This window comes from Coturnix japonica, chromosome 9, assembly GCF_054131305.1.
Source record: "Coturnix japonica strain WE chromosome 9, WE-NBRP24, whole genome shotgun sequence".
NCBI lineage: Eukaryota > Metazoa > Chordata > Aves > Galliformes > Phasianidae > Coturnix > Coturnix japonica.
This window is the reverse complement of record NC_140671.1, coordinates 19,609,525-19,625,973: the sequence shown is the minus strand read 5'-3', so window position 1 is coordinate 19,625,973 and position 16,449 is coordinate 19,609,525. Positions and strand designations below refer to the sequence as shown.

General features: G+C 46.3%; 1 protein-coding gene across 1 annotated transcript in view; it reads right to left on the bottom strand.

Moving 5' to 3' along the window:
• Positions 1-7,962: 7,962 nt before the first annotated feature.
• Positions 7,963-16,449, bottom strand: part of LOC146759751 (obscurin-like protein 1) — a 69,055-nt gene continuing 60,568 nt past the window's right edge. Inside the window, exons 4-6 of the mRNA XM_085509867.1 lie at positions 9,262-9,423; positions 8,023-8,289; positions 7,963-7,976 (exon numbers count right to left, since the gene is read on the bottom strand). Of these exons, the coding sequence (XP_085365993.1) occupies positions 7,963-7,976; positions 8,023-8,289; positions 9,262-9,423 (443 nt within the window). The remainder of the gene's footprint in view (positions 7,977-8,022; positions 8,290-9,261; positions 9,424-16,449) is intronic.

Below are 16,449 nucleotides of genomic sequence, written 5' to 3'. Positions count from 1 at the left end.
TGACACTCAATTTAGACTCTTGACTCGGGCAAGGTCTTAAAATCAACTGGTTACAAGAACTGTCCCAAAATATATCCAGCTTCCGTACAGCTGCCATTCTTTCTGACAGCGAGTGTAATCACAGAATCATAGAATGGCCCGGGTTGGAAGGGACCTCAAGGATCATGAAGATCAATCACCTCCCTGTCCCTGCTGGCCATCCCCTCTTCTGATGGAGCCCAGGGGACCATTTGCTCTCTGAGCTGCAAGAGCACGCTGATGGCTCACGTTCTGTTTTTCATCCACCAGGACCCCCAGGTCCTTCTCTGCGGGGCTTCTCTTAAGGACTGCTCCTCCCAGTCTGTAGAAATGCCTGGGATTCCTCCAGCCCAAGTGCAAAACCTTGCACTTTGCTGTGTTCAACCTCATTAGATTCACGTAGGCCAACCTCTCGGTTGAGCTCCCTCTGAATGGCATCCCTTCCTTCCACTGCGTCAGCCGCACCACTCAGCAAACAGCAGAAGGTGCACTCCATTGCATCATTGGTGTCTCTGATAACCATGTAAAAAAGCACTGGTCCCAAGACAGACTCCTGGATGACACCACTTGTTATCGGCCTCCACCTGGACATAGAACCATGAATCACCACCCTCTGTCTGTGGCCTTTCAACCAATCCCTTATCCACCAGGTGGTCCACCTGTCAAATCCACATCCCTCCAGTTTAGAGATAAGGATGTGGTGGAGGGCAATGTCAAAGATCTTGCTCAAGTCCAGGTCAATGACATCTGTTACCTTCCTTTTGTCCACAAATGCCGTCACTCCATCATAGAAGTCCACCAGACTGGTTAGGCATGGCCTTCCCCTGCTAAAGCCACGCTGCCTGTCTTGGATCACATGCTCATTTCTTATGTGATCAAGCATGTCTTTGAGGCAGATCTGTTCTTCACCATCTACATCAGTTACACATTTGAATCAAATAATTGGTGTTCCTGTCACCAAGAAAACCTCTTTGTCTTCTACTCCTGCTGCACTTCTGTGCTTTCATCAGAAGCAAAGGAAGAGACCACCTCCTAGATCCAAATTTTAAGAAACCAACACCCAATAGGTGTCATCTGAAGTAAAATAGCAGAGAAATTAAGATGACTCTTCTGCATCCAGCTTGGATCACTCCCTCACTCAGGCACACCACCATCAGATCAAGGAGATGCTGCCTTCAGCTTAGAGACTGTATGGGAAATCACAGCTTGAACCTCTGATTAATCAGCTGAGGCAAGTATTGGGTCAGCTGCGGGAGCACAGGTGAGAGTAATCTAGCTGTGCTCCCAGAAGGGGTGGACCTCGACTCAACCTCCTCTGAGACCTCATTTAAAGGCTGACCACCACTGAGACAGCATGTCTTAGAGATTGTTCCCTAGTTGAGGCTGCCTCAGCTTTCTAGTCAAGGTATCGATATTGGTGAGTTTCCCTTTGCTAATAACCTTAGGCTATTTACCACCATCTTGGTTAATATCTTTTTATTAACCACCCTTACAGAGACCATAAGGGTTTGGGCTTCCAAACTCTCAGCAAGCATTTGGATCAGCCAGCTTCCTGCCGAGGAGCCCCCTGCATCACTGCTGCCTATTCTGGTACCGGACCCGCAGATGCTTCAGAGCTCATTAGCATGGACTTCCTTCCTCCCCTCAGCAGCTGCTCCTGCACTCACCTTCATTCCTACTCAGATACCGGCCGCTTCCAGCACCAGCTGACCTGCAAGACACAGAAAGGAAAGGTGGGAGTCATGCAAACGCACAAGCCCAAGGCTGTGTCACCACCACACATGGCAGCCTCGGGAAGTCAGCTGAAACTACAGCCTTTGTCAGAATGGAAACAGGCACCGTCAATTAAGTGTGACCTCTGAACTCATTGCCACCATCAGAAATAGGCACTGAAATCGCTCACTTCACTGCAGCTGGTTAACTCCAAATTCTTTTGCTTTTGGGAAAATGCGGACACGGAATTGAAGGACACCAGAAAAACGACATCTACTTCATTGTAGGTGGTTAAGCTTGGAAGCAGGACTTGAGCAAGAAATGCTTCTCAGCTCCTTGAAAGGCACTAATCCTGACCTCTGCCACAGGTGGCTGAGTGACACAAAAGTTGAGCTGCCCATTCAGAAGCACGTGGAGCAGGCCATGGAGCGGTTACATACCAACACATGAACAGGCACTTTCCCATTGGAAGGGAAATCCCTTCTCCCTGCCATGCCATGCCCACACCGCTCCTCAGGGCTGCACTGACAGCACAGACAGAATTGAAACATCTTTTGTCATCATTGTGGTTTTTCACAGACCCAGACAATGAGATACTGGGTTGCTGTGTGGGTTCCCAGGCGGCACTGCCATTTCCAAGCCATTGCTTCCTAGGGGCACAGAAAGGAAAACGCCTGAACAAAATTTCACCCAGAGATTGCTATTTTACCATTCTTCCATGCAAAACAGGAGGACAGTACAGCGGATTTGTGCAGCTGCATCAACACCCTGGGTGCTAAAGGAATGCAAAGACAGAAATATCAAAACTACAAGGAGGGAAGCTATGTTTAGTAATATCTTTTCTCATTTACAACAGGCAGTTGGCACTACTAAAGGAAAATCCCAGGCCTCAGGTTCTGACAGTGCGACAATCTGGCACGGACTCAGATGTGAGTGATCCAAATGGTTTATTCCAGGTTCTAATACCACTTCTGTGAATTCACACGTTTTCTCTCTTAACTTTCCCACAGCCTTCACATGTCCACAGAACATCCCACAAATTCTCCTTTACGGCGCACGTAGGCACTCATCCCACCAGAGCCATCAGTCATTCCTAGCCATGTGCTTCTCCTCCAGTCACGGACAGTATCACACGGCCATAATGCATCTTAAATGACTTAGTTTTTCTGTTCTTTCTGGAGGTGTCCTTGGTTCCTAGCCTTACCTTCTCATGCCGTTCATCTTCCTCTGCAGCTCCTGCTCTGAAGAGTCTTCTTATGTTCCCACATGACAGGAAGAAAATGAAGACACAACCCCTGCCACCAAGGTCAGCTCTGCAGCACACGTTACCTGAGGAGCACTTGGCTACTCATGCAAACTGCACAGTGCCAGGAAGATTGTTACATGTTGCACTTCTTCTTCTCCTGGCTCAGAAATTAAATTTTCTACCTAGAAAATGGAAAACAAACAAACAAGCAAACAAAAAACAACAACAACAAAAAACACCTCACCTGACATAAAGGAGACATGATTGTTACTATGGAATTCCGGAGGGCAAGGTATTTGCCCTCTCTATGAAGAAGCTGACTGCAAAGGACTAAGAACAGCCACGATCACGTTGAGAACTTGCGGGTAAAATTCGGGACTGAACCAATAATGGGCTTCTGGAGGTGAGGGTCTGCTCCAGGCCGCCTGGTCAAGGGAGCCTGTTGATGGGCCCTGCTTACTGCAGCTACCAGAAGCACCGCGCTCACTGACTCTCAACTTGATGGGGGATTCCAGTCAGGCTGGGAAATCAGCATGGCTGGCTGCAAGCTGTCTGAGAGACTGCTGGACTGCACTGGGAATAACTTTGTGGGCCAAGCATTAAGCACACCAAGCAGAAGGGAAGGTATTGGACAGACCGACCAGAGGTCAAGCGTTGCTGGACCTGCTGCTCACCAACGCTGAGGAGATCATCAAAGGCGTCAAGGTTGGAGGCTGCCTGGGCTCCAGCGATCATGTCCTGGTTGAGTTTGTGATCTCAAGCGATGTGGGCCTGGCAAAGAGCAGGACCAGGATGCTCAACTTTAGAAGAGCAGACTTCAAGCTACTCAATGGAATGCTGGCCAAGATCCCCTGGCGCGCTGCCCTCAAAGATAAGGACGTTGAGGAGAGCTGGCTACTGTTCAAGGATGCCCTCCTGGCAGCACAAGAGGTCTCCATTCCCCTGATTAAGAAAGTGGGCAGGAGAGGTAGAAAACCGGCATGGCTCAGCAAGGACCTGCTAAGAGAACTGAGGGTGAAGAAAGGGGTGTACAAGCTCTGGAAACAAGGCTGTGTCACCCGGGAAGAATACAGGGATGCCGTCCGAACTTGCAGATGTGGGATCAGGAAAGCCAAGGCTCAGGCAGAACTGAACTTGGCGAGGGATGTGAAAAACAACAAGAAAACCTTCTACAGGTACATTGGCCAGAAGAGACAGGCCAAAATGGGCGTGCCTACTCTGGTAAATTTAAAAGGAGAAATGGCTTCAACAGATGAAGAGAAAGCTGAGGTGCTGAATGAGTTCTTCACCTCGGTCTTCACTGGTGGCCAGGATTCTAGTCTTTTTCACGTCCCTAAGTCTTGCACCCCCATACCTCCATGTGGGGACCAAGGAGGTAAATCCCTCCCCACTGTAAGGGTAGAGCAAGTCCGAGAGTGCCTCCTTAGACTGAATGAGTATAAGTCTATGGGGCCAGATGGCGTGCATCCCAGGGTCCTGAAGGAGCTGGCTGAGGTGGTTGCTGAGCCGCTCTCCATCATATTTGAGAAGTCGTGGCTGTCAGGTGAGGTCCCGGATGATTGGAGGAAGGGTCACGTCACTCCCATTTACAAGAAGGGGAGCAGGGACGACCCAGGTAACTACAGGCCGGTGAGTCTCACCTCTGTGCCTGGGAAGATTATGGAACAGATCCTCCTGGACAACATGCTTGATCGCATAAAGAACAAGCATGTGATCCGAGACAGCCAGCATGGCTTCACCAGGGGAAGGTCATGCTTAACTAATCTTGTGGCCTTCTATGATGGAGTGACGGCGTTGGTGGATGAAGGGAAGGCGACCGATGTCATTTACCTGGACCTGAGCAAGGCCTTTGACATGGTCCCCCATCACATCCTCATCTCCAAATTGGAGGGAGGTGGATTTGATGGGTGGACAACTAGATGGATAAGCAATTGGTTGAAAGGCCGCAGACAGAGGGTGGTGGTCAATGGCTCTATGTCCAGGTGGAGGCCGGTAACGAGTGGCGTCCCTCAAGGGTCTGTCTTGGGACCGGTGCTCTTTAACATCTTTATTAATGACATCGATGAGGGAATGGAGTGCACCCTCAGCAAGTTTGCTGATGACACCAAGCTGAGTGGTGCAGTCGATACGGTGGAGGGAACAGATGCCATTCAGAGGGACCTTGACAGGCTGGAAAGCTGGGCTCGGGTGAACCTAATGAGGTTCAACACGGCAAAGTGCAAGGTTTTGCACTTGGGCCGGAAGAACCCCAGGCACCTGTACAGGCTGGGAGGAGTTGTCCTTGAGAGCAGCTCGGCTGAAAAAGACCTAGGGGTCCTGATAGATGAGAAACTTAACATGAGCCAGCAGTGCGCTCTGGCAGCCCGGAAAGCAAATGGGATCCTGGGCTCCATCAGGAGAGGGGTGGTCAGCAGGGATAGGGAGGTGATCGTCCCTCTCTACTCTGCTCTTGTGAGGCCCCATCTGGAGTACTGTGTCCAGGTGTGGAGCCCTCAGTACAAAAAAGATATGGAAATTTTGGAAAGGGTCCAGAGGAGGGACAGGAAGATGATCAGGGGGCTGGAGCACCTCCCCTATGAGGACAGGCTGAGGGAGTTGGGTTTGTTCAGCCTGGAGAAGAGAAGGTTGCGAGGTGACCTCATTGCAGCCTTTCAATACCTGAAGGGAACTTACTCCCAGGAGGGGAGTAAACTCTTCGAAAGGGCTGATAATAGCAGGACTAGGGGAAATGGTTTTAAGTTGAAGGAGGGAAGATTTAGGTTGGATGTTAGGGGAAAGTTCTTTACTAGAAGGGTGGTTAGGTCCTGGAACAGGCTGCCCAGTGAGGTTGTGGATGCCCCGTCCTTGGAGGTGTTCAAGACCAGGTTGGACAGGGCCCTGGGCAACCTGATCTAGTAAATGTGTATGTTTGGTGGCCCTGCTAGGCAGGGGGGTTGGAACTACATGATCCTTGAGGTCCCTTCCAACCCGGGTAATTCTGTGATTCTGTGATTCTGTGAAGGGAAGCATTACTGGACATGCTGCACAGCAGGGGTTAAGACTGGAGGTGGTCAGGGCTGTAGTGACCATGCCCTCCTAGAGTTCCTCATCTCAAGGAATGCGGGCCTGGCAAAAAGCAAAGTCAGGACCCTGAGCTTCAGGAGAGTCAGCTGCAGGCTGTTCAAAGAATTCTTGGACGAGAGACACTGGAAAACTGTTCTTAGGGGCAAAGGGTTCAAACATCCCTTTGTGTGCGCCTGTGTGCAGCCCAACTCCTCAGCACAGCCCTGTGCAAGCACACATTTGTGCCACCGCATCCACGCACTATCTATGTGCTCACACACACTCACACAACCACATCCCTTAGTGCAGCCCTGTGCGCACACACACTCACACATGTGTAACCCCTTCCTTTCACTCCCAAAGTGCACGCACACACCGGTACCACAATGTCCTTGTGCAGCTCCAACACTCTGCACACCCCTGTGCACGTACATATATGTGCATGCTCGTCCTTGCACACATACCCACAGACCTACACACACCTGAGCAACACCACTGGTTTGTACACTCATGGACACAAATGTGTGTACAACACCATCCATGCACAAATACACACACACACACACACATGTATCCCCACTGCTTTGCACAATGCTGTGCACACTCACGTGTGTCATGCACTGATTTCCCATCCAGTCCTCGAGGGGTCACTTACTTAGGACAGGAGTGCAGGGGAGCAGCCAGAAGCTGTTTGCATTCCCTGCTGTCTGCTGGGCAGCTTTGCTGGAGATGCTTGAGTTGCTTTGCTTTTCCTTGGGAGGTGGGAAGGAGCTTTGAATTTGAGGCACATCCCGTGCCAGAGCATCCCGATGGCACAAGGGGGATCAGGGCCCCTCTATTGGTTACCTCGGTGGCTTGCAGCAACTGGAACTTTTTGCCTATTGAGAAAGCTAAAAAGTGTGAGTTCCTCCTGACCCATATCAACAAAAATCTCAACCATAAAAAAGAGACGTCTTCGTATTCAAGCAAATGACAACAGTAAGACCATGCATGTTGTTTTGTTGTATTTCCTCTGTAATCATGGGGAGGATATGAAGAAGTGGTATAATTCATCCACTTCTGCACTTCAGGCACAAGTTCCTTAGAATTGGAAGAGACCCTTAAAGGCCATCTAGCCCAGCTCCCCTGCAATAAAAAGGGACATTCACAGCTAGATCAGGTTGCTCACAGCCTGGTCATTAGTCATCCCAGAGGCAAAACACACACTGAATGATCTCTCCTTCAGTCATAAATCCTTGGAGACAACAGCATTGACACTGCATGTTACTGAAGCAGTAAAAGAAATTGCTCCTGTAACTCTCCTTGTGTTAAGTAAAATGATGATAAAAAGCAATGGAATGCTTTGGCAGGACACCAAAACCATCCTCCTTCCTTGATATCTGCTGCAATGGAACCTTCCACTGGAAGAAAGCCTCTGATGACTTGTCACCCCAGAGAGGTCAGCTTTAGAAGCAGGACTGCTGCACAATAGAATGAACTGGAGCTCCTTAGCATCTCTTACATCCAGGAGGGGTGTGATCAGACCCACCTATCACCTTCAGGTGCGCTTTCTGACACCTTGTCTGACTTCACTGTCACTGTGCCAGCATCCTCAGGCTTAACCTGCTTCATTGTCAGTGTGCAGCAATTGCCAACGTTCTTGATGTCATTGTAATTGTTGGTGTAAAGGAGGTTGCCATTCAGGAACCATTCCACGTCCTCGTCATTATGGGACAGCTCGCAGGAGAAGACAGCAGAGCTCTCTTCTTCAATTTCTACATCCTGCAGGTGCTTCGTTACTTCTACATTGCGGGCTGTGGGGAAACAAGGTGAACTGTTACCACTGTTACTATAAATCATACTGGGATGTGGTAGAATGGTTGGACTAGATGATCTTTGTGTAATCATCTATGTGAAGATAATACATGTATAAAGTTAGCAGGAGAGAACGGCAGAAGTCAACCTCAAGAAGAGAAATCTGAGGTGAAATAGGACATGGAAGAGGCCACCCTCCCTGCTCATACCTTCAGCTGTCAGCGTGGCCTCAGTCTCTGCAATTCCTGCCTTGCACTTGTACACACCAGCATCATCGGGCTTCAGCTTCAGAATTCTGAGCTCTACTGAATGCTTATCCCTCTTGATCTTGTACTTCTCAGAGGGCTCGATGGGTGTGCGGCCCTTGAACCATTTCACAACCTTTGGAGAAGGCCTGAAGTCACAGGACAGGATGACAGAATGACGTTCCAAAGCTGTCTTGTCCTCCAACTTCCTGGTGATTTCTATATGGTAATCTGCAAAGCAGGGGTGGAAGAGAAGAAAGGATGAGGACAATTGGAAGAAGAGGAAAGTCTCTTGCGTGTATTCCATTCCAATTAATGTCAAGTTCACAATGGTTCTTTGAACGACTCTAAAGATAAAACAAACGATTGTCTATAGGGAATGCCATTGACTACATTTCTATGAAGTAATACTGTACAGTATCTACCAAATGCAAGGTCCAGCTCTTGTTCTGTGCTTATTAAATTGCTCCCAATTGTTGAGGCTTTTATTCAAATAAGAGTGAGTTGAAAATATAACAAGTACTTTAGGATGTGAATGGATAATCTTACGCTGGGGACAACAGCAGATAAAAAGCCTGCAAGTTTCTTTCAGATGAAATCAATGACAAACCGCACCAAATTTAGGTGCTACCAAACTTAAACTTGTCTAGTTCAGAAATACAATTAATTTCACCTGATTTGACTTCTTTGCTATAGCCAAGGACAAAACCTCAGCTCTGTAAATCTGAATAGTAAGCACATCACAGCTATTCAAACACATCTTTTACTGAGATGCAGCTGTCTCATTTAGTGTCCAACGACTTTGAACTGGAAATGGAGCAGACCAAAGCAGAATCTAAACATGGCTTCTACAAGGACTGATCAAATGCGGCCACCGTCAAATTCAAAGTATCTGATACAGAAGGATCACACTCACTGTCAGACAAAACCTCTTTGGAGAGGTGAACTGACTGCCCTGTTCACCCCCACTTTGGAAATAACTGCACTCATTTCCTACCTGCTCCCAGCAGTGTGGGATGGTGGGATAGCATCACACTTCCCACACTAAGCATCCCACCATGTCACTTGTTCCACCTAAACCTCAGTCCCAAAACAAAAGGGGAACTCGCTTCTGAACCCTCTTCACTTCATTTCAGATGTCTTATATGCTTGATCTCCAACCCACCCCCCACTCAGGAGAAAGACCCCCCGCTTACACCCTACCATCTTGTTGCATTCTGATGTTGTCATCAGCCTTCAGCTTGTTGTCCTCTTTGTACCACTGGCTCTGAACCTCATCGTGTGAAATCTCACAGACAAAAGATGCACTCCCATATTCATTCACTTCCACATCTTCCAGTGCTTTAACAATCTTGATATCTCCAGCTGTGAAACAGTAGAGATATATTTGTCAGGGTATTTCCAGAACTGAGTGCAGCATCTTTTCCTTACACATATTTGCATAGAAAATAAGTAGGATTATGTTTTATTCTAAACCATCATCCATTCCTGAGTCATTTCTCTCTTCAACACAGTCAATGCATTATTGCCCTTGAACTTAAAGACAGACCTACTAGCTACAATGGAGCTCCCTGCAAACAGTTTTCATGGAAACCAGAATCTCATTTATTCTAAAACCTTTCAAGCAAAATTAAGGGTAGAAAAACAATAGAACTGACTGAATCTTTAAGGTCATTTAGTTCCAGTCCCCCTGCTATAGGCAGGGACACCTCCCTCCAGACCAACTCTTCTCCTCAGGGTCAAGGCTTCTCTCAAATCATTCTCCTCTAAGCCTGTGCCTGTGCTTGGGATTGCCCTGACCCAGGTGCAGGGCCTTGTTCTTGGCCACACTCAAGTTCATGAGGCTGCCAAGGGCCCACCTCTCCAGCCTGTCCAGGTCCCTCTGAGTAGCATCCCTTCCCTCTAGCACATCAACAGCACCGCTCAGCTTGGTGTCATCTGCAAACTTGCTGAGGCTGCATTTGATTCCACTCTCCATGTTGCCTACAAAAATGTTAAATAACACTGGTCCCAACACCACCCTCCACCTGGACACTGAGCTATTGACTGCAGCTCTCTGAGTGTGACCATCCAGACAGTTCCCTATCCTGCAACTGGTCCATCCATCAAAATCATTTTTCTCCAGTTTGGTGACCAGGATGTCATGCAGGACGGGATCAAATGCTCTGCACAGGTCCATGTAGATGATGTCAGTTGCTCTCCCATTATCCACTGATGCTGTTACTCCATCATGAAAGGCCACCAAGTTTGTCAGGCATGGCTTGACCTTGATGAAGCCATATTGGTTACCACCAATTACCTCATCTTTATTTTCCAAACTATGCCAAGGAGAACTAGACAGAACTCTACAGTGTTGTGTCACTACAAACCTGTCTGAACCATTGGCTTCTCTGCATGCTCATCACTAGTCTCTCCTTAGCTTGTGTGCCTACAAACAATGTATGGGGAATGTCAGCCACAAATCTTACCTAGGGGACATCTTTGCTTCAAAATCCTTTGAACATCACACAATCCCTTTTAACTCTCCAGGTCTGCATTTAGTTATGTCAGAATCAGGCCATATTTCTGTGCTGCTATATCCCTTTCCTTCTGAAGGGCCTGGATACAACTTGGATTAACCTCAGGAGAAGAGTTCCTGCATAGAATCATAGATTTACCCAGGTTGGAAAAGACATTGAAGATCATCAAGTCCAACCGCAGCCTAACCAGTACCCTAACTCTAAAAACCCTACACTAAATCATATCCCTGAGTACCACATCCAAAAGGCTCTTAAACACAACCAGGGATGGTGATTCAACCACCTTTCTGGGGAGCCTATTCCAGTACCTAAAATCTCTAGTATCTAAATCTCTCTAAAAGAGCACAGGTATTAATCTGACCAGAAAGGTTCCTGTTTGTTCATAAAATGAGCCTTTTCCGCTCCACCTTGCATAGGCCACTGGGCACAGGGTAGCTGGGAGACCACAGAAAAAGTGGTTCTGTGAGCAATAGGGAAACTACTGCCTAATCCAACTCCTCCAATCTCTGCGCTCTGCCAGCATGTCTAAATAGGGTGGCAGATACACACAGGAGATAAATATTTCCACTTCCCTCAGCCAACACTGCTCTGAATTTCTATGGGACACACAGTTAGATGAAAAGGCATTTGACAAAGAAGGAAATGAAAGAGTTTAATCTGCTGTGTCATTCTCTCGGTAGCCAGAATAACTAACCCTCGCCAGTGTTAGTTCAAAGAATAGGCAGATTTTATCTCCTGACATGAGCAGTAATTCAAAGAAGCTGGTATATGATCCAGTATCCTGCATATTCACTGCAGGCAGGAAAAGACATTATGAGATAAGGGAGATCTACACATCACTTGTTATGAACACCTCATAAAGATAAAACCACACACAAGAGGAGAGTTTAGGAAGAGGACCACTCTTGGACTACTTTCCAAGAGGCATCAATTAGTAACTCTCTTCGCTCATTTTTCACACTACTCCACAGTGTCCTCCTGAGCCCCCTTACTCCTGTTGCCAACTGCTGATGCAGGGAATCCTGAGGAACCAAGGATTCATAGTTGTTCCATCAGTAGTCCTTGGTCAGCTCTCCCTCCCTGCCCCTTCTGTTTTGATCCCACTAACCAAATTTTAGTTAGTCTGAAAAGAGGATGGAAACCTCCGCAGCAATTAGTTTCTAAATATCTTGCAATGGGCAGCTTGTAGGAGCCCCATCTCAATGCCCACAGCACAGGAGGCAGGACTGCTTAGCCCATGCACTAGTGCATTTACCAGCACAGATGTAAGCCCAGATCTATGCACACCAAATACAGGCTCTCAGTTTGCACAAGGAGGCATCCATGGAGCTGAAGTATTAGGCAGATATTGTGGTGGGGCAGCAGTTATTGAGACGCCAGACAGAAAGGACACAGATAACGTGGCAACTCAGCTTTACCATTATGACTGATGATGGAACATCTAATTTCACTGCTCAAAAGAGAACTTCCATATAACTGGAAAGAATGAAATTCACAGGGGAAACCACACACAGACACACACAAAAGCAATACAAAGGAGATGAAGGATGGTTCACATACTAGTGATTCACTCTGAGACGCAAGCAAATGAAAGAGTATCCCCAACCATTTGCCTCCTGAAATGCTAAGTATATAAACTCATTGCTGTGATAACTCTGCCAGACGTGAGTCATACACTGTAAAACCTTATGGGGTCAATCAGTTTAACTTCATAAATTCATCACACCAACAAAAACAGACCATCGTGTCCAGGCTGGTTCATTTCAGCTCTTCAAAGCTGTTGGTAAAACTGCCTGAGAGCTGAAATGCTTACCAGCAAAAGCTAAAAACTGTAAATCAAATGTAATAGGCTGGCTTTGTCTACTGTATAGAAATGATGCCTGAAAAAAAAGAAAATAAAAAAGAACGTAAACCAGAACAAATGGAATGGCTACATAAAACAGCCAGTACTGAAACAGCAACCCAACCTGGTTGCAGAATGAGAGAGAAAATGAGAGTTCACCAAAGTCATGGGACAGGACACATGTTCATGTTCATGCTAACACTGAACCCAAGTGGCCACATGAGGACAGCATCTAGTAGGAAATCAGAAAAAAGCATCCTTTCATACGTCCCTTGGGAAGGTGGCATCTACCAGGGCACAGCAGACCCGTGTGTTCAGTAACAAGTCTGATGCTTCAGAGCCCAATGATGAGCTACAAACTGGGGTTTAACCAATGCAACACATGGAGGGAAAATCTGTCTTGAGCATAAAGAAGAAAGAGAAAGGTATCCAAAAGGACTAACCAAGAAATGCCCAAACTGCCCATGAAGCATTTCTTCCCGTGGTGCAAAATACCACAAGAGGATTTATTTGCTCTTTCAGTTAAACATAAAATGAACCTTTAGGGTAGCTGATGTCTTGTCTTAGGCTGCTCAGCATGTGGATGTTCCCTGATCTTCATATTCACACTTGTGAATAATGAGACTTCTCTTATTTCCCTGGGAAGTAATGCCCACTTTTTTACTTTGACAGAGCTCCTTCCCATCCTAGAAGGGAAAATATCAAGTCAGATCTCCATTAGTCCTTCCATCTCTGCACTGAGCAAAGGGAGCCTTCAGATCTATGCTTAATTCACCCACTCCCCTAGAATTAATGGAACTGTGCTTACTGGAACATATGCTGAAGCTTAAGCACAGTGCAGTGTTTTCAACATGAAGGAATGGCTATAGAACATGCATAAATTCTGGCTGACCTATGACAGCTTAAAGCACTGCGGAGGACTGTTAACAAGCCTGTTTGGACATCACCTTGAATAAATGACGTTATCCCCAAGTAAGGGAAGGAACAGCTGAGCACCAGGGAGGTACACAAAGTGCCAGAGCAAATTCTCACACTGTCAGGTGCAAAGAAAACTGAGATTTCACCCCAAAAACCCAGTTCACAACAAGGCTACAAAATCCCGGCTGAGAATTTCTGTGTTAGACTTGAAGCTCAAGACTGTACTGTAGTTCAACCAACAATATTTTGTGCAGCATGACCTAAAAAGTTCACAATAAAACCAAAACAAACTTCAATTTCAACTTGATAAATGAACTCAGGACATAATAACAAAGAGTGCTGATATGGGCAAATAAAAGAGCATAAAGAAAAGAGAGCAGTGAAAAAGCTATCAAGGAAAAGCTCAGACTCGCATCCCTTGGAAGTGAAATTAAAGGCTCTCATTCATTTCCAGAGAAGTCAGAAAGGAAAATACCATTACATGCCATACCTTGAACCACTTGACGTCCATGTTGGGCCTGGACAGCTCACACTCAAATGTGACCTTGTCCTTCTCAATGACGCTACTGTCTGCCAATGGTTTGCTGATTTTCACAGGCAATTCTGAGAAGGAGAAAGAAGAATGTGGATTTAGTTGGGAACTTAGTTTTGTTCATAACCAGGTCCATGGGTGCTGTTAAATGGATCCTTCCAGATGGAAAAAACATTTCAGGTGGCCTCCTAGATTTCACCCCTTTTTGTGTTGCACGCAAGACTGAAAAAAAAAATTACTTCTGCAAAGTTCTTCTTGTCATAAGGAAACAAATATTTGGGGAATGGCAGAACCAGGTAAAATTTTCCTTCACGTCAAGAAAGTATAAATTTCACTCTCATGCTCTTGGTGTGGTTTCTGCTATGATTATTTGGACTAATTAAGCTTCTCCCTGATGAAAGCCTAGAAGTATATCACAAGAAGGACCAACTTACCCGTGACCTTTTATTTGTCTTACTCAAGCATCTCCTCCTGACCAAAACTGACAATAAAAGATTCAGCCAGACTACAGGTTTGAGCAGCTGAGTTGTTTCTAGGATCTCCTGCAATCTCAAGCTTGGAACACACACTTGTCTTTTGACTAAGTGTCTTTTACAGTGCAGTAAAACAACAGGTTTTCACACGGCGATTCCTCATTTACCTTGATCTGAAATCATTCTCAAACCATGTGGGATCAGTCCAGGGAGAAGGGGAGGAGAGGGGAAGGGAAAGGGGAAGTCCACAGTCCTCTAAAATCAGGCTTCTTAGCCTAAAGCTCAACAGCAAATACCAGTCCACTTCCCCACATTGCTAGACTCCGAGCATTTAAAGAACATCAGCTGACCTCATTATGAGCTCTAACATAGCCAAAGGAATTCATATATTCAAATATTCTCTTGAGTGATGAGAAATATGGAGCATAACTTCAGACTTCTGCTGTTAAACTCTCACTTCTATCATAAACCAGAGTAAGAGTTCAATGCTGTTTTAGATGGAGGACTCATATTTTAAATAACTCATCTCATTAAGGCTTGGATTCCCTACTACAATTAGTTAAATTCCAGTTTGGATCATGCTTCACCTTGGATCACTTAGGGCTTCAGCCACTTATTGGAACTAACTCAATTTGTCTACAGAGAAGCTGTTTTCTATAGCAACAATAAGCTGTGATTGCAACTGGATGTCGGGAGAGCACAAATCCCGCAGTTATCCTGTACCAACATCCTCTCCTTCCATCAGAACAGCAAGTTTTTAAACCAGACTCATGCAAGCTAGAAATTAAAGTAGAAGTTCCTTAGTCAAAAATATTCCACAGCCAGATTTTCACCTCGCTACCACTACATTAAAAAGGAGAATCCAACTTGTGGTGTGGGTCATTGATGTTGTTCCGGGGGGAATTGTGGCTGTTCCATGCCCACAGGGTAGAAGACAGCCAGTCTTCCTCTAAGCCACATAAAAAGCTGCTTAGTGCTCCCAAAGCGAATGCTCACCAGTTGTTTCCAACTTGAAGGTCATCTTCTGGCCAGCAGCCTCGCAGATGTATTCTCCAGCATCTTTCTTCTCCAGCTGCTCCACAACCAGACGCCGTGTTTTGCCCACAGATTCCATTCTGAACTTTCTGGAGGAGGCAAGCAGTCTTCCATCCTTGTACCATTTTACTTCGGTTGGATCCTGTGCTACTTCACAGCTGAGGGAGGCACTTGCTGCCAGGGCAGCACTCACCTCTTTCTGCACCTGCTCCTGGTTTATAAACACAGGTTTTGGCTCTGAGGGAAGAAAAGAAAAAGTATTGACTGAGGGACCGAAATGAGACCAACTTGCAGGTTTGTATGTACAGGTTGGAACAGGTTTAGGTTACCACTTGTGCCCAAACTAATAGCCTTCACTAGAGAATATCAGCTCTTCTGTTGAAACAAAGCGTCAAATCTAGGCAAGAAAGAACCTAGGAACTGAAGGAACCAAGAGGGTCCTTGAACACCAGTCCCATGGTTGCAAGTCACTATGCAAACATATTGAACCCAAAAGAACATCTGTCCTGCAGGCAACCAAAACCTGAGTTCCTTTTACTTAAGACCCACTGTGAAACATCAAAACACATAAACATGTGATAGTCAAACCACTGGCTGCCTTTTCATGACCCAGAACAGTACTCCTGGCTTCCTGAACAGACTCCTCATGGCCTCTACCATTGCCACAACTGTGACTGTCAAAGGCACAAAGGAAATATGCTCACCAACGCAGTCCTTTGTTCTTTGTGTGTGATTTGCAGATATCTATCTTACTTTGAGCTCTGGCAATAGTCAGCTCTACCAGGTCTCTTACTGTGAGTAGCAGACTCACCTATCCAGATGCAGCCTCCAACATAAAGGCATAGTAAAAAGGCAGTGTACTACTAGGAGAAGTTCCTGCTTCTCCTGCCATGAAAGGCTGCACGTAGAACATGCACTCCAGCCTCACTGCACATACTTATCTTAGTCAAATGTTTAGGTGAACAAGAATTACAGTTTGGGATCTCAGGCACAGGAGAGATTTGAATAATATCTTGAATATTGCTTCCACTGTACATATATTACTAATTATTGCTCTACAGACAGACTGAA